Source organism: Pinus tabuliformis, chromosome 8 (genome assembly GCF_031772625.1).
Source record: "Pinus tabuliformis cultivar Carrire ecotype Pingquan chromosome 8, CPIR1, whole genome shotgun sequence".
NCBI lineage: Eukaryota > Viridiplantae > Streptophyta > Pinopsida > Pinales > Pinaceae > Pinus > Pinus tabuliformis.
The window spans coordinates 1,704,415,404-1,704,440,305 of record NC_142294.1 but is presented as its reverse complement, the minus strand read 5'-3'; the positions used below and the strand labels follow the sequence as shown (position 1 = coordinate 1,704,440,305).

At 37.7% G+C, this 24,902-nt stretch overlaps 1 protein-coding gene across 7 annotated transcripts in view; it reads left to right on the top strand.

The window, feature by feature from the left end:
• Positions 1-24,902, top strand: part of LOC149242812 (UV-B-induced protein At3g17800, chloroplastic-like) — a 271,800-nt gene that overhangs the window by 51,495 nt on the left and 195,403 nt on the right. For 5 of the 7 annotated variants that reach the window (XM_089374365.1, XM_089374364.1, XM_089374360.1 and 2 more), the window contains one exon: positions 10,116-10,257. In XM_089374365.1, coding sequence (XP_089230491.1) covers positions 10,116-10,257 — 142 coding nt within the window. The remainder of the gene's footprint in view (positions 1-10,115; positions 10,258-24,902) is intronic. The other 2 variants (XM_089374367.1, XM_089374366.1) reach the window with 1 other exon arrangement.

Sequence of the window (24,902 nt, the reverse complement as noted above, 5' to 3'; positions counted from 1 at the left end):
ATTTTTTGTGTGATCTAGTATGGTAATATACATCGACTCTAGACACTAAGATGTGTCAGGGGCTCAACTTTCAAACCGTCACCCCGGCTTTGGGGTAAAACGTGAGTGAAAAAACCTAAAAAATTATCCACCTCTAAAAAAGAAGGGATAATTAACCAGATTAAAAAAAACACTTCAAGGTGTACTCGTTTGTTGATTGAGTCCCAACATCCAAGCCCTATTATAGGCTCAAAACTCATCATTACTAGTATCACTTATTACAATTCCCTGTAGGGTGTGGAATCTAGGTACAAGAAAGATGATGAGAAGATAGAAGTAGAGTTAAAAAATTCTGTTCATTGACGATATCTGATGGTACAAGTGTCTTCTGGATCATCCGTAGGCATGGAGTCTTCATATAATCATCAGGTGCCACTCCAGTGGTCAACATTTGGCTGCATATGGGGTGCATGCTAGATATGAAGTGATAGTGTGCAAGAACCTGGAATCTGCATCCACCGACAAAAGAGATATATCAGCAGTATCCATTCAAAATATCATCAAATGAAATAACGTACAGTAACAAAGAAATGGAAATTTATTCTAAGAGCATAAATGGCAATTTATTCATTAAATAAAACTAATTAAACAAAAATGGCATGAGATAAGGTTAGAAATGTGATACAAAAAGATGCTACATGGAACCAGATGTCTTCGATAAAATCCATTTTGAGAACCTGCCTACTCACAGGCAAGTCCATAGGTTCTTTCTTTGATGTGCATTGACCAATTTTGACTATCTTGGGACTATGGCTCGCCCCAATATTAACATGTTTGTGGCCATCAGATATACCAAACCTCTTCCTTTTCCTTTTTTGACTATGTAGAAATTTGGTACTGGAGGACAGGTGGTTCCCTAAGGCTTTGATCTTTGGCCTAGGGAAAAGTGTCCAAAAGAATTTAATTTTTCTCCTAAAGTGACTTTATAATTTTTATAAAGTCAAATATAATTTAAAAGTGACTTTAAGTGATAAAGTTATTAAAGTCTAATTTTAAAGTGACTTTAATAAAGTCAATGTAAAATTAGAAAGGAAAAGTGACTTTGGAAATAAATGACTAAGCGGGTCTTTATTAAAGTGGGGTGGATTAAAAAATAGAAAGTGAGATTTAAATGAGCATTTAATCTCAGCCCTAGATCTCAATCTATTTCAGCCATTGGATTTAGGGATCACCCAAAAGTCACTTAGGGTTAGATTAAAGGAGGAAAAGGAGGAAAATGTCATTCATTCTTTCATGAGCAGATTGGGTGAAGGAGAACAAGAGAGCAAGGGAGATTTCTGGACAGGTAGGAGAAGGAGACAGTGCTTGGCACACATTCCAAGGCAACATTTCAGCAAGTCCATACAACTGAGTTAGCATATAGTGAAAGGAAGATTTTTGGGCACGATTTCAAGGAGGCCGTACAACAGTTTGCACATAAATTGAAGAGCAGAAATCTGAGTTTGCTAGCACGATTTTCAAGGAGGCTGTACAACATATTTTCAAGGAGGCCATACAACAGTTTTCGGCACAGAAATCGAGGAAATCGTACAGCAAAATTTCTGGTAGCTTGCACGATTTTCTAGGCAGACCGTACAACAGAGTTTAAGGTTGAAAATTGGCATAGAAATCGAGGAGGACGTACAACATTTAGTGCTGTTCAGATTTTGCTATTTACAAAGTTTTTCCAGTTGGCTGTGAGTCACGGAAAACGAGATAAGTTGTAAAAGTTTACTCGCTGATTTTCGTTGAATATTTTTCACTATAAAAGCATTTTTCGGAAATAAGAAGGAGCTCTCGAATTGGTTTTCCCTAAGAGTTGTAGGGGGTTTTTCCAGGGTCACCTTGACCAAAAATTACTGTGTTTAAATGTGTTAAATGACTGTTTGTACCCGCTGATTTTTTATTTCTGCATTTTCCAGCATTCTGTAAAATTTCCAGAATTTGTGTTTTCAGCAAAATTTATTTTTCAGTTGTTGAATGTATGGATATGGGAAAAGACATTTAACTATTTTGGAGAAATAAGGTGAAACTGAAAACCGGGGTGGGAAATGAAATTTTTTTATAGACTATTGATGCGTTGAGGCTTGATCATGCTCAAAACTGGTGGTTTATTTTTTATATATTTTTCCTTTTTTCGCTTTTTTCTTTTCTTCTTGGTTAGTTGCGATGGTGATGATGATGCATTTATTGCCAATCCTACTGCTTTGTCTTGAAAATGTTCTGATGGAAGATTTGAAGTACCTAAGCTTTTTGAGCTATGCCTAATCTCTTCGTTTTGACTCTGTTCTGTTAAGCGGGGAAGGAAATTTGTCAACACTGCATCACTCTCTGTCTGGCATGATCTATAGATAATCTCATTGTTGGGTTTCCTTGGATCTTCAACATGATATCTTTTCTCTAACTCTCGATCAAGTCTGACAAAGGTATTATTAGGAATGGGGATGGTGGCATATGATAAGTCCATTTGAAGGCTGCCACTTAGATCTGATGCCCATTTTCTTGATAGGAGCATTCCCCATGAATCTGGAACATCTATCACAACAATATCCATAGTCATTATTCTATCTGTGTATGCAGCTAGGAAAACCTATAAATCTTTAATTATCCCACACACTTCAATTCTTTTAGAATCCATTGAACATATGTTGTGATAGGGCCTAGAAACCCTTAAATTCAGTTGCTCCATGACTTTCTTAGTCATGACATTTGATGAAGCCCCTGAATCAAACATGCAGTTGTATAAAAGATGATCATTCACTATCAAAGAAACATAAAATGGTAGATGATGTTCATTCCCCACATAACAGTTCATACTTTTTAATACAATTTCCTCATCTTCCGGTTTGTCACCAGGCTTTTCTTCCCTTTGAGTAACTTCAATGGCACTTAGTAACTTGGCCCTTTGAGATGGTATCTTTAAAAGTTCTATCACTGGAATAGAAACCTTTGCATTATTCAACCAATTTCCTAAGTCAAAATTCAATTCTGAAGTAGGAGGAGAAAAATTTATGTGATTATTCTGGTCTTGGATATCCCTTCTCTGATAAGTCATCCCTTTGTGTTTTGCCATAGCAAGAATCTGTCTAGATGTAGGTTTTTCCCCAAAAATCTTAGTGACCTCATCAAAATTTGCAATCATATTGTAAACCCCAAGATTATTAGGCATATGGTCAATCTCTTGATTTCTCTCAATGGTGTATATCTGATCCTCCATGGAGAACATATTGATTTGACCAGTTGTCCCTACATGTTCATCTCCTAACATGCCACTTTCCATGATTTTCTTCACATATGGGCATGTGGCTTCTTCATGGAACTGATTACATGGCCTACAAAAAGGGGGAATCTGATCTACCATGTTGGTGGATTCCAATGGATTTGGAGGTCTATGCCCCTGTTGAGGGCCTTTATTCTTTTGCCATCTATCATTTGGCCTAGGTTTGAATCTTTGCACTTGTGATCTCTCCATAGCCACCAACCTACTTTGCATGGCTTGCATTTCTTTAATGTGATTTGCTTCCATGCTCTTGAAAAGTTGAGTTAACTCTTTAATAGGATCATGTGTAGTCTCTTCCTTGGCCTTGCCTTTGGAATCATTTGATTTTGATGGCCCTTTATTGAAACCAGGAATTTCATATTTTCTTGATTACTTTCTAGCCCTTTCTATCTTCAAGGCTTCAAATTGAGCTACACTTAGATTCGTAGGCTCCTTCCTCCTCAACTCATAGGCAGTGTCAACCCCAAAAGCATCTAGATATGAACATAAAAGAAATTCATTAGGAGGTTTAACAGTAGCAGGCATGCTTTTTACTAATTCATTGAATCTCTTGTTAAACTCCTCCATGGTCTCATTCTCAGTTTTCTTCATGTTGCTAATGGCATTGATCAAATGCCTATTTTCCTTCTTCTCTCCAAACTTATCTAAAAATGCAGTCAGAATGGCTTGTAAAGAATTATATGAGTTACTAGGTTTCTCAATGAGCCAACCAAGAGCATCCTCTTCTAAAGGTAAAACAAAAAGCCTCATCTTCACATCCTCATAATTAGCAGTGTTACACCATTTAAAGATACAAACATTAAAGTTTTTCACATGTGATGTAGCACTAATGGCATTGTTACCTTGAAAGGAAGACAACTTTTCAACAACCTTGTCAGGGATATTGTGAGGATAGCCATTTATGTTAGTGAAGTCACAAGGAGCAAAAAGATCATTCATGATGCTAGGCTCTACTTGTTCTTGAAAAAGAAAATGAATATCAGAAATAGCCTCTTGTCCAAGACTACCAAGAGCTCTACTATGAGAAAGTCTATTCAACCTCTCTTTAAAAACCCTTTCAAGATCAAGAGAGGGGCTAACTAGACCACTTGAATTTCTCCTAGTAGAGACTCTTGCAAAATTTGCATTGAGTGGAGTCGCCACTTGAGCAAGAATCTAAATCTAAAGTTCAAAATGCTAAAACCAAAAGGTTAGTCAATTTTTTCCAGGCACAAGAAGACTTGTCCCTGGCAACGACGCCAATTATGTTGACCTTGCCGTTTACACCTACCTACAAGTCAGTGAGAAAAGCCTTCAATCCCACAAGGTGTGGTTGGTGGCAGGGAACTTGGAGAAGGGGCTATCACACTAATCCTGACTCTCTCCGTTTGAGCTATCTCCTCGGTTAGCTAAGGGTGTTGGTCCCTAATGAAAGGTTAAGTTAAAAGATGTGAGTTTCTAGGAGAGTGTTATAGTGAAAATGGATTACTTTTAAAGATTTATGAGCAAATATGAAGTGAGCAACTTGAAATAACAATGCCAATCATTAATATGATTAAAAACCATAAAAACAATGCCTTATAAGGAATTTGCTCAACAATTTAAATATATATTTGCTCAAAGTAAAATGCACAGCTCTCAAAAGAGAAAACAAAGTAACCCTGAAATGTAAATAAGAATTATTACCACAAGATATGTAAAATACAAAAATGATTTTGAGATAATCCACTTTATAAATCAAATCATGTGAAACATATCTTGCCAAAACCCAAAAATTAGTAATTAACTTGGAAATGTAAAAGAAAGGAAGCGCTAAACCAAGACATTAATATGCAATTAGGCTTGAAACATGAAAAGAAAACACTTGTTTGAAATGATTACAATGCTTGCTTTTGGAATAGACTTTGCACATGAAAACTCAAACCATCAAGAGACAAGTAAAATAAATGTAATGGAAAGTGCTATTGGTTAATTTTATTAATTAGCTCTACAACAAGATTACAATTTAACTCTTCAATGCTCAGACCTCACCCTCGCCCAATGATATGGATCTCACAATGAGGAGTCAACAGAGAAGTAGAGGATCCCTAAGATGTCTACTTCAACCAACTTATGTTGGAGGTAAAATTTTAATGAAGCTTGAGGTCTTCCTACACTAAAATACCTAGATGAAATGCAAATTGTGTTAATTCCCCAAATTAAAATAATGATTCATGCAAATGCTTCAAAGAGATTGATTTGCAATGCTTGAAAATGAAATAGTGTTCAACATAAGTTGCAATTATAACTTCCTCGCACGCTTGATTCTGTAATCCCAACAAGATGTTCCATATAGATTTAGCAATAAACAATCACAAGAAACTCTGGAGATTTATTTAAAACCAACTAGAGCATTCTATACCTAGAGCATACTTGTAAATCAAATGTCAATGCAAGATAGCTCTACATTAACAAATCTACAAGAGCATACGAAATCAAATCAGATCAAAGCATGAATAAAAGGAATTATACCAATGCTCAACAATTCATCACACTCGAAAAGGAGGAACACCCCATGAATGAAACCCCAAAGTCTTTATTGATGTTTCTGAAAGTGTACAACACTGCAGCGCTTCCCCAAGCACAATAACTAGTAACAATATTCTCATATCTGAGAGCCCATGGCTCTATTATATATAGAGTTGGGAGCAAATTCCAATGAAGAATGACAATGACAAATGGCATTGGGTGACAATCCCAAAGAGAAATTCGAATTTGTTGAATGGAGCTCCAATGCCAAGTGTAAAAATCAAATTCTGGCATGTGGACATCATTTTCTTTTTCCCTTATGTGCAAATTCGAATTTGATGGTGGAATGACAAGTGTATATGGGTGGTAACCCATGTGGGGACAATTTCCCACAAAAATATCCACCAAATATTCTCCCAAATCCTCCCAAATGTGCATTAACTTCACAAATTTGAATTTCCAAGCAATTTTTTTCATTTAATGCCAGAAATTCGATTTTATTTGAGCACATGTCATTTTCTTGATTTTAGGAGTCCATATCACCTTGGGACTTCACTTTAACTCCCCCATAATTTTCCACCTCATTTCCACAACATTTAGCATGCGTGGATATTTATTTTTCTCTGTTTATTTAATTTCTGGCTTAATTAATTGCCAGATTTCCCACTAAACTTAAGAAAAGTGGGTTTTGAGGGTCCAAAACACATTATTAACCCCTCAAAATGTGTCATAGTAGAAAGTTGAAAGTGACAAGTGTAATTTTGATTACTCATACCCCATACAACTTTTCTAGATTACACTTATTACAATTTAAATACAATTTTATTTGCAATTTTTTACCTGCGGGAAATCTAAAAAATTAAAAAATGACTACCTAGACCTAATCAAATTCCACGAAATTTTTTGTGTGATCTAGTATGGTAATATACATCGACTCTAGACACTAAGATGTGTCAAAGGCTCAACCTTCAAACCATCACCCCGATTTTGAGGTAAAACGTGAGTGAAAAAACTTAGGAAATTACCTACTTCTGAAAAAGAAGGGATAATTAACCAGATAAAAAAAACACTCCAAGGTGTACTCGTTTGCTGATTGAGTCCCAACATCCAAGGCCTGCTACAGACTCAAAACTCATCATTACTAGTATCACTTATTACAATTCCCCGTAGGGTGTAGAATTTAGGTACAAGAAAGATGATGAGAAGATAGAAGTAGAGTTAAAAAACTCTGTTCACTGACGATATTAGATGGTACAAGTGTCTTTTGGATCATCCTTGGGCATGGAGTCTTCATATAATCATCAAGTGGCACTCCAGTGTTCAACAAGGAGAATCCTAGAAGATGAAGTCAACCTACTCCAGAGATCATGCTAGCCTAAAGGACATGGCCAAACAAGTATATATAGCAGTGCTCGACCTCATTTGAAGGAAATAAATTTCGGTGAACCAAGTGTTCAATATGAAGTGCACAATACATCTTAGAAGAAGCCTCTAATCCAACGAAGAATGAAGGAAGGTTAGCGAAGGAGAGAAGCATCATTAAGGATTGTTTTGGGCATATTATATTCTCCCCCTTGTGAAGGTTGCAGGTCTGAAGTTGGCAAGAAGAGGCTGAAGATTGCAGTCATACTTAGGTACACTTGTTTGGGTGGAAAACTTCGTTGAAGGAAGTCGAGTAAGATAGAGAAAGAGTCTCTCTCTTTTGAAGAGACTATTCAAGGAACAAATCTGATCTAGGGTTTCTGCCATCAAGAAAAGAGTTGCAAAATGACAAGGAGAGGCCAAAATTCTGAAAGAAGCCGAGAAGAGGAAGAGGAAGAGCAGCGTTGAAGAGAAGGCTAGTGACTTGGTCTTGGGAGGACTCTAGTGTCAAGGGTGTTTGTCATGGTCTTGGTATTTGTCGATTGAAGATCTATAAGAATAATTTCGTTTGGGTTTTCCTCTCAAAGAGTGAGGTTTTGGCCTTGGCTGACAAGCCTATATGCTGTGTCTCTTGTCTCTTTATTGTTCATGATTTGGTAGTTGTCTTGATAAAAAGAACACAATAATAACTCAATTAGAAAAGATCATATCAAGAAGGAAAATGTCTATCACAAGAAATTATCATAAGTAGAGAAATCTCCTAACTATTGATGCCCTAGATTTCTCAACATCTTCAACATTCTCTGTTATATCCACAATTCCATAGGATTAGGGCTAGAGTGATAAAAAATACAGGTCTGGAATGGTTCCACAAATTGTTCTCAATGCTAAGGCTTCATCAGTCCAGAAGTATAGTCAAGTCGCAATTATTCAAAGGCTGTGTGGAATGCAATTCAGAATATGGTCAAGACAATCTCAGTCATGTTTTGATCCTTCATTGATGATTCCGCACTTAGAGCTCAGATCTTAATCTTCAACAGATGGTCTTCACGCTAGTTATGTCAGGAGCACAAGATATGGTGTGTACGCCGCAGAGGTCATAAAGGTCATGCTGTCACTTCCTTTCAAACAGAGAAATATCACTAGTCAAAATTAGGGCATTAAGACTGTTCTTCTATAATGTATAAACCAACAAACTTGTTTCAGAAGTCCAAGACCGCAGGCAATTGACAGGTTCGAGCTTCAAGGCAAGTATGAGAGCTATCTTAGGTCTGCAACAGAATAGTGAAATAAGGTCTGCATATAATATGCCACTTGTCAACAATACTACAAGATGTAGGCCAAGAATGCTACTATTGTCGTTTCACAGGCTGAACATTGTTCCTTCAGACAGCGAATACCACCAATGAGACCCATATAATAAATCACTACCCCAAAACTTTCCAGTTTTTCACAATCATCTGATGCGGTTGGTTTTCTACCTCAGACATGTGACATGCTTCAGATTTGCCGCAGATAAATTTTGGTGATGCTATAAATGCGTCTCAGGTTAGAGTTACAGTAAGTGCTGAGTGATACTACAGAGACCAAAACCAGATCCAATGATTAAACATTGCAGCAAACCCTCCAAGATGGATCAGAGCAGTGATACTTCACTAGGCCGTAGAGATAGAATATGCTATCCAGATCTTGGCTGAAATTGTGGTAGAAGACCTCCAACAAGACCCACCTGAAAGACAGTTAAAGTGAAACCCTTTTCAAGTTAAGAAAGCCCTAACCCAAAATCATAACTTCAAACCCAATGCAAAACCTTCTCAACATTACTACGCAGAGTCGAAGATGTATTTCAGAGAGGTCGAATAATTTTGATGATATCTTTTAGAGGATGGACATACTTCCCTTTTATAGGACTCGAATAGACCTTTGAAGGACAGGGCAACTTGTGCCTTTTGGAGGGAAACACTTAAAAATTCAAATTTAATTTTGCAGCCCAAATTTAATTTTGAATTGTGGAAAATTCAAATTTATTTGAATTTTAATGCTTGATGCCACAAAATCTTAGGCCACAATATATTTAAGTTAACGCTTATTGAAGATTTCTTTTGACCTCTTGAGAAGAATTTGCCACATCATTCATGCTTCATTTGCCTAAGCCAACTGAACGCTGCCACATCAGCAATCCTGGGCTTTGAGCCACAAATTGGGTGCACCAACTTAGACTAAGCATATTTCTCAAACCGTGAAGGCCAACGAGACACTCCACATATAAACAGAATCAACGTGATGAGGAGAATGCATTGGCGAGGGTCTTCAAGACAAATTCAGGACCTGCTTCTTCAAAAACCTTCCACAAGTGCGAGGTATGAACATTGTCCAGAGAATCCAAACCCTAGAGCTAGGGTTTCATTACTACATCATCTCATCCATGCCAAACATCAATGATGACATCCTGCATCTGCTGCACACGTTTTGACATCAATGACAACATACTCAACAAATTTAAAATTTATATTAAAAAAAATATTATCATTTTAAGACTGGTTTGAACTTTGAACCTGTTGAAAAGGCCAGAGAAGGTTCAATTTTGCTCAATCTATCATGATTGTGTCTTAAACTAGCCCGTTTATCTCATGTCGCAAGTCTCATCTTTCTATTTATCTTTGAGGTTACAAGCTTAGTTTCTAATAAAATGGTATTACGCATACTCCTGTTCTGCCTTTCATTTAAGTTAAATGTCTGCTTTGTGCTGAAGACAATCTCCCAAGTTGAAGTTATCAGAAAAATAACAGTGCTGTATTGGAGAGCGCAATACTTTACTATCTCCGAGTTGGTATGGTAGTTTGAATGTGTTGGGAATGTGTAATCAATGTTAAAAATTAACTTTAGTTCTATGTTATCATACGATGCTTTATGTCTCTTCCATTCACGTTGTATCACAGTTTCTTTCTGTGCTTGTCGCTAATTGCAGCATGTAGAGATTCCGATAGCAACTCCCAAGAAAGATGAACTGTTGGTGAAACTAGAAGCAGCCAGTTTGAATCCAGTTGATTGGAAAATGCAAAAAGGCATGTTGCGCCCACTTCTTCCTTTGAAATTACCATTTTTTCCAGGTACCTATGACAAGGGATTCTTTCCTCACTTTAGTTGGGTATTGCTATTCTTCAATGCAATGATAGTTTATTTTTGAATAGAAACTACTGTATTTCTTTTCCAAAATTTATTGTTTCATTTGTCTTTCTTGCATGCGAGATCTGAGTATATGGCCCTCGAATGGCAATTAAAATTTGTGCATGTGAGCTCAAATTATCTCTTGCTTGCTTTTTGAGCAGCGTGTTTGTATTCCATTAGCATATTGTATACATATTCCGCCAACTATGTAAAAATGGCCCCTAGCTGACCCAATGCTGTCCATTATAAAACGACAAAAAAAGGTGTTATTTTGAGGAAGTACAATTCCATTCCTCATCGGGGAAGATCACCCAATTGATGAAAAATGAATCAAATTGAGAATTCCCTCTCTCGGTCCGGGGGTGTAACAGGCTTCTGTGAGTTGGAATTTGACTTGTTACAGATTTTTCCCCTTTTTCCTGGATGATTTTTCCTTTCCTGCGTTTTGCTTACATTTCTATTTTTTCCGTTATTCTTATTCTTTGAAACGCTTCAGGTGGATGGGCTGTCTTGGGGTGTATTTAGAGACATCCGGTACCCGTTCTGGGATGTTCAGTATATCGTATGATGTGTCCCTGTTTTCGGGTACCCACACGTCAGGATGCATATACCGATGCAAAACAAGAAAATATCCTATGCAAGGCCTAAATGCAAGAGGAACTTCAGACGAGGAAAATGATCAAACTGAAAAATGCAGACTTACCTTAAGGTAGAGTTTTGGGGAAACTTTCTTGCAGCCTTTGGCTATTACCGCCTTCACTCTGTTTAAATGATATTTTTGGAGTTTTTGTATGGCATACCATTCAAACTCATAAGGGGCTTGTTTGATCCAACATTTGGAGGGGGAGTCACCCCCAAGGTTAAATTAAATGCCAGCTTAAAAAAAAAGATATGATAAAGTATCAAATATTAAGCTGACTGTTATTACAATTGCAGTCAATGTGCATGGTCATTTTTCATGAGGAATTTTCAGGGAAAATTTGAGGCGCATTGCCTTTCATGTGTATTTTTCCCCTAACGTGTTTTGGCCCTTAGGGGCCAACATAAGAAGCCGTTGGTATGAAATGTGAAGGACCCCTAAATGTATCTAGGGAGTTTTTTTCATATGGCAATTTTTTTCTCATAGTGTGTATCGCAGTCAACATTTTATGAGTATTTATTAAAAAGTTTAAAGCAAAAAGTTACAATTAACATTATCCATATTGTTTAAGAAGTTTAAGACAAAAAGCTACAATTAACAAAAATTTAGCGTAGTGGCAGGAACCAAAAGATGGCTGTGATCTGTTCATTTGGGTATGATTTCCTTCACTTTTCATAGGGTTGACTACCCAATTGACTTTACTTTCAACGCCCTACAATAACTTTGTTGTACCTCTCACTATATCTTTATGGTTGAATTCTAGCCATTGACATGTAAGTTCAATTTCTTTCTGATTTGTGCATGTGACTCACGTTACCCACCAAAAAATGAGAAATTCATAAGAGAACTTTTCTCCTACTTTGACTCCCAGCTAGCTAGTAGCCCTATATGATCAACACTTAACATGATGCTAGGATGTAATGTCTTCTTTGAATTAATTTCCCAAGGACATAACAGCAGTAGCCCTATATGATCAACACTTAACATGATGCTAGGATGTAATGTCTTCTTTGAATTAATTTCCCTAGGACATAACAGCATATCTAACCCCGTAGGCTATAGTCATTTCAAAAAGGAGAATTATTATGTAATGTTACGAGGTACCATTAGATCATAAAATTTAAATTAGGGCAAATGGAGGGAAACTTGTAAGTCACTCAAATTTGAATCTAGGAGGGAAAAACCCCAAAGAAAGACTATATAAGGAAGGGAGGAGAGTCATTATGACCATTATGGATTGTTGTTGTTCTTGATTTTGAGCGGAGTGCTCTTGGAGGGTTATATGACCCTTGTCTTTGATCGGTTTTGGTGGTGAAATATTCCACCCTAGCCAATCTTCCCATTTTTTCTTGCTACAGGATAGAATTCAGGTTGGAGCCTCTTTCTGAGGCAGCGAAAGGCTAGTGTCAATCATTCTAAAGCAACAAAAGGCTTTTATCTACCTTTTTGAGGCAACAAAAGGCTGGAATCTATTTTTCTTTGGTAGCGAAGGGCTCAATTCTATCTTTTTGAGGCAGCAATGGTCTGGAGTCTATTTTTCTAAGGCAATGAAGGGCTAGACTCTACCATTTTGAGGCAACAAAGAGCAGGATCTTTCTTTTTGAGGCAACAAACGACTGGTATATATCTTCTTGAGGCAACGAAAGATGAGATCTAACTTTTTGAGGCAGTGAAAGACCAAGAATCTATCTTTCTAAGGTAATAAGTGGCCTAAAGGGCCACAATCAGGAGGCAATGAAGGTCTTGTTGACCTTGCCGCCTACACCTACCTACAAGTCAGTGAGAAAAGCCTTCAACCCCACAAGGTGTGGTTGGTGGCGGGGAACTCAGAGAAGGGGCTGTCACACTAATCCCGACTCTCTCCGTTTGAGCTATCTCCTAGGTTAGCTAAGGGGGGTGGTCCCTAATGAAAAGTTAAGTGAAAAGATGTGAGTTTCTAGAAGAATGTTATAGTGAAAATGGATTACTTTTAAGGATTTATGGGCAAATATGAAGTGAACAACTTGAAATAACAATGCCAACCTAATATGATTAAAAACCATAAAACCAGTGCCTTATAAGGAATTTACTCAACAATTTAAAGATATATTTGCTCAAAGTAAAATGCAATGCTCTCAAAAGAGAAAACAAAGTAACCCTGAAATGTAAATAACAATTGTTAACACAAGATATGTAAGATACAAAATTCTTTTGAGATAATCAACTTTATAAATCAAAACATGTGAAACATATCTTGCCAGAACCAAAAAATTAGTAATTAACTTGGAAATGTAAAAGAAAGGAAGTGCTAAACCAAGACACTTGATGAAAAGGAAACACTTGATGAACAAAGAGTCACGTAATGGAAAGTGCTCTTGGTTAATTTTATTAATTAGCTCTACAACAAGATTACAATTTAATTCTTCAATCCTCAGACCTCACCCTCGCCCAATGATATGGATCTCACAGTGAGGAGTCAATAGAGGAGTAGAGGATCCCTAAGATGTCTACTTCAACCAACTTATGTTGGAGGTAAAATTTTAATGAGGCTTGGGGCCTTCCTACACTAAAATGCTTAGATGAAATGCAAATTGTGTTAATTCCCCAAATTAAAATAATGATACATGCAAATGCTTCAAAAAGATTGATTTTCAATGCTTGAAAATGAAATAGTGTTCAACATAAGTTGCAATTATAACTTCAATTGGAGGAATAAAATTAGCTTACAAGTGTTGCATGTGTTTCATCAATAAATTAAAATGATACAAGTAATTTGTTTGAAAGTAAAATTTGTTTCAAATAGACAATGACAATAAATTGCTCCAATATTAAAGATAACAATGTAGCATAAAATTGAAGCATGTATTCAAGTGCTCATGAAACAATTTACCAAGGTAAATGGAAACGAATCAAAGTTTGTTAAGAATATAAAATGCTTGCATGTAAATGATGAATTGCCCAAAGTAAAGTGTAAGCTTGTAGCTCCAAGCAACAATGAGAAAGAAAATGCAAAGCTCAAATGAAATTGTAACAAACTTTAACTTAATGAAATGTGATAGTGAGGTTGTGTTAATTCCCAATTAAAGCATGCATGTAAGTGAATGAAGTATGAAAGCTTAAACCATGCAAATGTCAATCCACCCAAGAGAAGCCTCCCTCTAAATGGGGAGATAGGATACCATGGGAGAAATCCCAAACTCCCACAAGCAAGTTAGATCTTTTATTAATATTACAATGAGAAAAGGGCCCTTCAATGTTCTCAATTATACTTCAAGGAGAGTCCTCACAATAATTGCTTGAAACTTGGACACTAGACCTCTTTTCTTGAGAAAGTAGTGACAAGATCTCACAAAACTTATGCAAGGGAAACAAGGTGTGAGTTTCCTCCAAATGCCCACAGCTTAAAGAGGAAAATGGGCAGCCCTCTAGTGAACTCGACTTGGCCAAAATAAGCCTCAAAAGGGCTCACGACATCCTTGGAAATCGAATCCCAAACACTTTCCAAGGGTCCTGCAAACACTTGTTAGATGTTGCAGGAAGTTGCTCTTCAAAATCTGCGACACAAGAGTTAGCAAACAATCGAAACAATGGCTGCAAAATAATTTAAGTATTAATGGAAAAATCAACAAGATAAAATGTATATGTACAATTATAATTTACAAAAGGCTAAACTAAAGAGTGAGAGTAAACTCTCATCTTTGCTTAGCCATCTTCAAGCTCTTAGATAGAAAATGAAAGAAATAAAGTACAATGTTTTTTTAAAAGAGATTTAAATTTAGAAGTTCTCAGCTTGTGCACAAGCTATGGGCCGAAATCCCTGCAAAACCACTTTGTAAGATAAGACTATGGAGGTTCAAAGAACAAATGAGAGCTCCTTTAAAAATGTATCAAGAGTGGGTTGGTCTCTCCAAAGACTTCCCCTCACGCTTGATTCTGTAATCCCAACAAGATGTTCCCTCTACAAAACTTCAATCAAGAATTAGTTCCATATAGATTTAGTTATAAACAATGATAAGAAATTCTAGAGATTTATTTAAAACCAACTATAGCATTTTATACTTAGAACATACTTCTAAATCAAATGTCAATACAAGGTAGGTCTACATTAACAAATCTACAAGAGCATATGGAAGCAAATTAGATCAAAGCACGAGTAAAAGGAATTATACCAATGCTCAACAATTCATCACACTCACAAAGGAGCAACACCTCATCAATGAAACTCCAAAGTTTTTATTGATTTTTCTGAAAATGTACAAGGCAGCAGCGCTTCCGCAAGCACAATAGCTAGTAACAATATTATGCAATGTGAGAGCCCATGGCTCTATTATATAGAGAGTTAGGAGCAAATCCCAATGAAGAATGATAATGACAAATGGCATTGGAGCCAATCCCAATGTAGAAGTGATTAAACAAGTGGCATGAGGTGACAATCCCAAAGAGAAATTCGAATTTGTTGAATGGAGCTCTAATGCCAAGTGTAAAAATCGAATTCTATCAAGTGGACATCATTTTCTTTTTCCCTTATGTGCCAAATTCGAATTTTATGGTGGAATGACAAGTGTATATGGGTGGTAACCCATGTGGGGACAATTTCCCACAAAAGTCTCCACCAAATATTCTCCCAAATCCTCTCAAATGTGCATTAACTTCACAAATTCGAATTTCCAAGTAGCTTTTTCATCTAATGCCAGAAATTCGATTTTATTTGAGCACATGTCCTTTCCTTGATTTTAGGAGTCCACTTGGGACTTCACTTTAACTCCCCCATAATTTTCCACATTTTCACAACATTTAGCATGTGTGGATATTTATTTTTCTCCATTTATTTAATTTATGGCTTAATTAATTACTAAATTTACCACTAAACTTAGGAAAAGTGGATTTTGAATTTCCAAAACACATTATTAACCCCTCAAAGTGTGTCATAGTAGAAAGTTGAGGGTGAGAAGTGTAATTTTGATTACTCATACCCCATACAACTTCTCTAGACTACACTTATTACAAGTTAAATACAATTTTATTTGCAATTTTTGACCTGCAGGAAGTCTAAAAAATTAAAAAATGACTACCTAGACCTAGCCAAATTCCATGAAATTTTTTGTGTGATTTAGTATAGTAATATACATAGACTCTAGACACTAAGATGTGTCAGGGGCTCAACCTTCAAACCGTCACCCCGGCTTTGGGATAAAACGTGAGTGAAAAAACCTAGAAAATTATCCGCCTCTGAAAAAGAAGGGATAAATAACCAGATAAAAAAAAACACTCCAAGGTGTACTCGTTTTCTGATCGAGTCCCACCATCCTAGGCTTGTTACAGACTCAAAACTCATCATTACGAGTATCACTAATTACAATTACCCGCAGGGTGTGGGATCTGGGTACAAGAAAGATGATGAGAAGATAGAAGTAGAGTTAAAAAACTCTGTTGACTGACGATATCTGATAGTACAAGTGTCCTTTGGATCATCCTTGGGCATGGAATCTTCATGTAATCATCAAGTGCCTCTCTAGTGGTCAGCAGGTCTAAAGTTGAATTCAAGGTGTCGATTGACTAGGGACTAAGGCAGCGAGGGTGAATAACAGTGCAGGGTAGCAGCGGGGCCTACTGATGTGATTTTTTGGTAGCAAGGGGATGGCTACAATTTTGTAAGCCTAGAAATCATGTTTGTGCTGATATCCCTATTAGGCAACTGTTGATCTTTGTAAGTTTGTTATTTGCTTGTTGAATCAACACTACTTTATAGTGGTTGCTTGTGGAATCAACTATTGCTTGAGTTCTTTACTATACTACTTGTGTATTCAATAAAGATCATCATTGTTTTATAGATTGATGAGTACTACAACACTATTATGAAATACAATTCTTTCATGTGTTTATTGAAAAGTTGAAAACCCTAACTCAGAATTGCATCCCAAGGGTAATCTCTCCAAGAGGGATATTACAGTGGAATTAGAGTTGTGCATCCTGCTAACCTGTGAGTATTGTGAAAAATCAGTACCCGATTCCTACTGCAGTGACCAGAAATAAATCTTGTAATTGTTTAATTAATTTTAACAATTTATTTACTGTGTGCTACAACAAATACTGAATCAATCACACTGCAACCTAGACAAATAAACTGCGAAAGACATAAACACTGGAAGAAATACTAGCACACACACATAAAATAACAGTTATTTTTTGGACCAATGTCCCCGAAAAACCCAACCCGGGAAAACTGGTGTAGCAATTGAGGGTTTTATTATTATGTAGTAGTGAAATAATCTGAGTACAATTGGATGTCGAAACTGGTAATCCTACAGAGAAATATTGGCAAGGAAATCTAGTGAGGAGTAATTCCTCACTCCACAAGGAAATCTGGGCTTTGACCTCAGCTCAAATTGAGCCGTCCAAACTACCTTTGCGCAGTCACTGCCTCACCCTAACACAGTTGCTACTACTCTCAGCTTGGAACAACTTCTCCTCAAGCCGTTTGGCCAACTATTGTCTGGTAAAACGCCTCTCTTGGCCTCTAGAACATCTACCTAGCGTCTGGCACTAAAATTCTGCTTCTCCCTAGCAATTTGACTTTGCCTCTAGAGGCTACTACGCTGCTCTGCGTCAGCCTCTCTATGGCTTCTTTGCCTCTCTGCAAATGCACTCACCGGAACTAGAATCCTTCCTTTGGCTTCACTGTCCTTGCTCCTCTTTCATTTCTTCGATCTCACTAGATCTCCCTTCGATAACTGATTGCTGCTACTCAGGAAATCGATCTACTCATGAAATCGAACTGTTGAAGTGATTTCTCCAAGTCCCATTGACTTCTTCTTATAATCCTCTGTTGAGACTTCAACGACCAAGATTAGATCTTAATCAATGGCTAGGATTAACTTGAAGTCGATCCGTGTGAGTTTTTAGAACATTCACACCATAACTTAATTAATTATGATTAATTAGTCATATTCCCTAAGTTTAGACTTAGGAAATATTTAAAAATTGACTAATAATATAATTAAGTCATTTCCAGGCGGAATTTCCAGAAACGATTTTTGGGTTTTGGAGATCTCATGAATTCTAGCCTCTCCACTAGATTTGAAGGCTAGAACACATCCGATGCTACAAAAACTAACAAGTATATGTTTTTTGGATGCTCTTGGAGGATAGGGGAAGCATTATAGTCAGGAAAAAGAAGAGTAGCAACAATTATACAGATTCAATCATGGTGGACAGGGAAGAGAAACAGCCAAAGATTAACCCCCTACACATTTTGGGTGAGCTAACAAGAGGATAGCAACATATGGCTCAATAGATGGCACAAGGGCAACAATAAGTGGCCAAAATTTTGCCCAAATTTTGGCAAATCTGAGTAATGCAAGTAACAATGGTGCTAGTGGATCTAATGGAGGTAGCTAAAGTCAGGCAAAGGAAAGCAACAACCATATTCTTGGTCCTTTAATATCTCTGTACAAGCTAACGCAGGGGCAACCAGTAGGACCCGCAGACCTCTACTACCCCAGTTTCTAGATGGCCAGGGAGTAGTAAGCTAAGGACCACCAGAATAGAATGAGTATTTAAAATATTCCCAGGAGTATGTGTCATGAGGAGAGGGTGTTTGAGCAACTATGACCTTTACGGAGTTTAGTAACATTATGTACAGAAAAAGGCCAAGGGATAATAGTAGGGGGCACACAACAGAACAATGATTTATTGCTCAAGGTTGGGAAACTATCCATCCCATCCTTTGATGGGTCATCCAAATACTCGGTAAGGCCTTGGGTACAAAGGTTAGACACTTGCTTCCAATGTAACCCAATGTAAGTAGAGGTCATCAAATTTGCCACCTTAAATTTGGAAGGAGAAGCTCATGAATGGTTGTACCACAGATTGATCACCCTGGGACACTCCAGCAGTACTTCTTACATGGAATTCACACAAAGGTTGATAGACTGGTTTGACAGGAAAGATTCAGAGATACACTTCAATGAGCTAGAACAACTCAAGCAAACCATAACACTAGATGCTTACATTTTAGAATTTTAGCGAATAGATGTTATGGTGACAAACATATTTGAACAAAGGTTGATCATGATATTCACAAAAAGTTTAGCCAAACCACTACATGGTCGGTTCAAGGCCTTCAAACCCACCACGTTACACATGACATGAGACATGGAAGATGCAATACCTAAAGCTAAATTTCCATCCAAACCACTCATCACTTAGAAGAACAAAGATAAGAGGCCATTTCAGAGAGAGTGGGTTGGGAAGGATAGGTTGGATGACGAGACTCGGAGCAAGATGAGAAGGAAGAAACTTTGCTTCAGTTGCAAGGAACCATGGGAACCAAGTCACAAATGCTTGGGAAAGGGAAAGGTCCACTATATTGAGGTGTTGTTAGACAACAACAATGAAGAAGATACAAGGCCAACACCAAGCAATGAGCCTAATAGTTTAGAGGGGGAATAGTCCCATGTGAAAGCTAAAGGGGATGAGAGGCCTTGTATCGGGGTTAAGGTTCGTACTATCGCCACTGTTTTTGGAGTCCCTAGGTACTACACCTTCAAGATCTAGGGGATCGTATGGGAACAACGAGTCACAACCTTGGTCTATGGCCCGAAACTTCTTTGGGATTGGCACCATACATCCTCATTCTTGGATAGGGCCCAGAACTTGGCCTTGGGAGGTTGATGTAGCTAAAATAAAAGGAAAAAGCAAATGATGGCCATAAGAAAAAACAAAAGAAGATCAAAATGAAAAAGATGGCTAGTACATACATATTAGCACATGGGCAAAACCCTAGCATGAGCTCTACCTCACTCATTATGGCCATCATCCAGTGCCTGAGCATGTGTTACTCTTCACATTATGAGAAGGAACCTTGCATGTCCCAACCCCTAGTGGGAAATGATTTGCCTCACAGTAATGGTGTAATCACTGCTATACATCATACAGAGCAAGCTCTAACCCTTGAGCTATGAGCAATAATACAAAGAAAAATTAAGAAAAAGGCACACAAGAGGGGTGGAAAAACAAAGGTTGAGTTGGTGACTTATGCATCCATAATTGATCTCTCCCCACATCTATACGCTCGAGATGAGGAGTCCATCATAGTTGGTCCTTTTGACCATGGCACTTGGCCATGAAGTCTTTCCATCATTGTTCACATGACACCTATCAATTGAAGGGTGGACCAAGGACTTGTCATTTCTCCTTAGGGGTTGAAAACACCTAATAGGGTGGTCTATTAGCCACTCCTACCTAGGGAGGTTACACTATTTTGAGTTCAAAGCCTTGATTTTAGAAGGGAAACCTTGTTTGAAGTGTCAAATTTCCCATTACTTGCAAGCTTGCTTCAGTTAGATGCAAAAATGATTAAATATACCTAATGATGTAGAGGTTGACATTGAATATTGTGTGTAATTGTTAAATGGTTTTGCCATGGCTTGGCCAACTTAATTGGGGCTCAAATCCTTCAGAAGAGCATATTGACACCCATAGGTGAGGCATTGAGAGCCATGGATTTTCGAGCTATAGTAGAGCATCACATTTAGCCATGGGCACCTCCAGTACCCACAATGTTCTAGCACTTTTCCCTACGTTGATGACTCTTATGGGATGATGCACCTGGAAATAGCATGCCCCTAGCCAACTTAACACTTCATGCGGGATTGGCAGTTGATCCAGGGCCTAGAGGATGATGGCCTCACATTTTGAGACATGGGAGGGCTTACACCACCTTGAGAACCCTTAGCGTTGGAGAAGAGACATGCATTTTGACCACTTGGAGACCCATGAGACCACTTTTGTGCCCTGAGATGAAAATCAAGGTCCATAGAATGAGATTGACAGTGACCTAGGGGACAACCCCTAGGAGATGATTTTAGAAGGCCTCTACACATCATATGGCACCCTTAGCCCTCAACAGTAGCCCTAGGAGGGCTTGCGCATTCATGATGTCAACACATTCTCTATTTTTCGACTCACACATGTGGGTTATATTGAGTTTATTTCATAGCTACTAGGTCAGCTTGCGACCTAGCATGTTGTAGCACATTATTTTATAATTTTAGGGGGCTTGTAGGCTAAATTAGAAATTTGGATCCCTCATCTAAATAGAGGGAGGATCTTTTTATCATTCATCATCAAACACTTAGGATTTTCGGCCTCCTTAATTGAGTTCAACCTTCTTTCTTGTGGAGAACTTGGGATCTATGAATGCATTTTGATATTTGGAGTTGATTTGCTTATCTTTGGAGTTATTCTTTGGATCTATGGATGGAAACTTATCATGTTATCTAGTAAGTGTACCTAATTGTTGAGTATTAATTTTTACATGCCTAATGTATGGAATAATGTTGTTTCTACGCTATGCAAATTGTGCCCTAATTTGTTAAAGATATATTGAATGGTATCTAGATGACCAGTTGCATGCATTACTCGTACATAACATGTGAATATATTTCCTATTGGTGAACTCTTGGTAGCTCTCCCATGAAAAATCCATTGTCCATTCCATAGATAAATGCTTGAGGTTTGTTGCTAGAGCATCAAACTTTCAGCCTCCTTAGAAACTTTTTATCCGATTTATCACATCATAGATTCCATACTCCCAAGGGACAAGGGATTGGTCCATTTTGTTGGTGATCACGCTTCAATTTATCCATAAATTCTATTTTTTCAATTCAACTCCTTCAAGGTCAAGCTTGCTAACTAGGGCTTGGTGTGAATCCCTAGGCAAGGTGAGTTTGCAAGATTTTAGAGCCTAGACATCAAGGGGATTGCATTTGCCACAAAATCTATCCTTTTGGTGGGCATCCACTCAATGTTGTCCATAAATTTTCTTTCCTTAGTTGTTTTCCCTAAGGGGGAACCCTAGATTAGTCTCACTTCAACTTAGAGGCTTCTTTGGAGGTTTCATGAGCCTTGGACTTGCTAATATACTTTGTTGGAAACCTTTTCTACTAGCCTTAACCTTTGGTTACTCCAACACTCAACTTATCAATCAAACCCTAGGTCTTGTGCATCATCATATAGGCCTCTATCAAGAAAGTGAATTGCCTCCTATTGGAGCCTTGAACCTAAATTGTGACTTTCTTGTAGAAAACCCATCGTGTCACCTTGTACCTTAACCTTAGAATACCATTAGGTGACCTTCTCACATACTGGGACTCCTCCCATTGGTGAAAATCCGTAAAGAGTAGGGAGTTTTGGTTGTGGTGATAGTGCGCCACTACCTCATTGTTGTCTCTTGGCCTAGGGTTAGCTTTGTAGGGTTCCCCTCTCTAAGGCCTACTATATTTTTTGGCAACAATAGCAATGACCTCACAATATTCAAAGAGTACACACATCTATCATTGTTGAAGATTATAGATATGCGGTTTTCCTCCTCATTCATCATGGCTGAGAGAGTGAGGGAGGTCAAGGTCGTTCTTGGGGCCATAATTATTTCATAGTCTTGGTATATTTGGAGAAATACATATCAAACATATTCAAAATAGGTCAAGGATATAGTGTTAGATGACGGTTAGTGGGAGAAGGTATATTTTACCATTAAGATCATCGACCCTATTATTGCTTTGTTGTGATTTTTAAGCACAGACCAACCCAAGCTAGAAGAGGCTTATAAGGGATGGAATTCCATGACTAAGTCTGTGAGGACCATTATTTTTTAGAATGAATGCCCAAAGTATGAGACATCAACGAAGCATTTTCTCACCACCATATAGGATATTCTTGTCAACAGGGGGGACAAGAATTTCACACCTTTGTGTTTCTTGGGTCACTCTTGAATCCTAAAAACTACAACAATGAGCGGCACAATGGTGGACCTTCATGTGGATTCCCTGTTAAAATTGGCAACTAGGGCCAAATTCCACTTTGGATAGCTCATTTGATGGAGACAATGATTGCATTGAATTCCTCTTTTCGAGAGGACCAAAATCGACCTAAATATCATCAAATTTGGACAAGGGAAAATATGTTTTTGAGGTCAAGCCCACACATGCAAATTGTCAAGGTCAGCCACATCATCATGTTTGCTCATGAAGGCCAAAAGACATGTCACTTCACCCTCAATGATTTGTATAAATAAGAGAGACCTCCAACCTCATTTGGCATCTTACTGACTCACACAATCATCTCTCTCCTTTTATGATTGGTTCATACAACTTATTGCGCATACCTTTTCCTCACACGTGTGGCAGCTAAAGGACAAATTGCAAGGCCAAAATTTCAGACATTGTTGCAGGTTTGATTAGCGTTGACCAGGGGTGATTTTACCTCCTTTGACTACGGTTTTTGTGCCAAAATTTCTTTTTTGGCATGCCGCATCTATTGGCACAGGAATCAAGGCATTCTATTGACTTTGACCGCAGATCAATTACAGGGTTGACCGCAGGCCTGACCGTAGATTTTGACCAAGTTTGACTGTTGTTTTCATGACTGTTTTGGGCTAATGTTGACCACTTCTGAAGGGAGAGTTTGACTGCCTTTGACCGAGCTCCAAAGAGGATTGTTTGCTGCTACATTGACCATTGTTGACTTTTTGGTTAGGGCAGCGTTTGACTGTTGTTTACTGCAGATTTGACAGGGTTGCTTTGAATTTGATTTGGAAAGTTAATTTTGACTTTTGTACTCTCTATCTCCGCTAAACATTTGATATAATAATAAGAAGAATTGATCAAAGGGTTTTCCCCATCTTGGGGTTTTTCCCTGACATCTGCCAAATCTGGTGTCCTCTTATCTTGGCTTGTCTTCTGCATTTTATTATTCGTGTTCTATCTACAGTTAGTGTTAATGTGATTTATGATTAATGTGATTGTTGTTTGAATACTAAATTGGAAATTGTCATTGGGCTGCTAAAGGACATTAAAGTAATTGTGCTAAGCATAGAACATACCATTGTTAGCTAAAATTAGCATTCCCTCCTCACGTTGATGTTGAGGTTTATTGGAAAGGGAGGATGCATTTAGATGAATATATTAGGGTAGAGTAGCCCATGATGAGATGGAGGATGCCTTGCATAGTTTTCCACTAGCGTTGAAGATTTGGAAGCCATGATGTGATTAGAGACAAGGGAGCTAAGAAGCCCTATGCTTGGATAGCAACTAATGGGGCTGCGGGAGCGAATTTCGGGAGCGAAATTTTCGCTCCCTGGCCTTTTTTGCAATTTTTTGTTGCAGTAACATTCCAAATGCATTTTGTTTTCAAAGAAACAAATAATTTTTGAGTGGAGCAGCTTAATGATCAAGCCTATGGCCCTAATATTGACATGCGATTTATCATCATTTTACTTAAATTTTTAACATTACCATGAAATGGCTTGAGATGTTTTAGAGTAGTTTCGAACTCATTGGATTTCATATGCAGAAAGTAGAATTTTAGATCTCATTCAAAATCCAACAGACTTATTAGCTTTTCAGGATTTCAGGATTGTAATGTCTCCATTGGATTTTGTCATGTATTAGGGTATGGAATGCTGATTTATGGTAGCATCGGATATGCTCTAAGTCTCAAATTTTGCAGGGAGGCTTGGGCATATGTATTCCAAAGAACCCAAAAGGCGTTTTGGAAAATTCCACCCAAAGATAGTTCTATTAAAATAATTAATTATTTTTAATGGGACATGTTGACCTTGTCGCCTACACCTAACTACAAGTCAGTGAGATAAGCCTTCAACCCCACAAGGTGTGGTTGGTGGCAGAGAACTCAGAGAAGGGGATGTCACACTAATCTCGACTCTCTCCATTTGAGCTATCTCCTAGGTTAGCTAAGGGGGTGGTCCCTAATGAAAAGTTAAGTTAAAAGAGATGTGAGTTTTTAAGAGAATTGTTAGAGTTAAATAGATTCTCTTTAAGATTTAAAAGCAAAAACTGATATGAGCAATAACCATCATAAGATAAGCATGAAATACATAAACAACCAGTGCCTTCAAAGTATTGCTCTTTAAGAAATGAAATTGTATTTGCTTAAAATGAAGTGAAA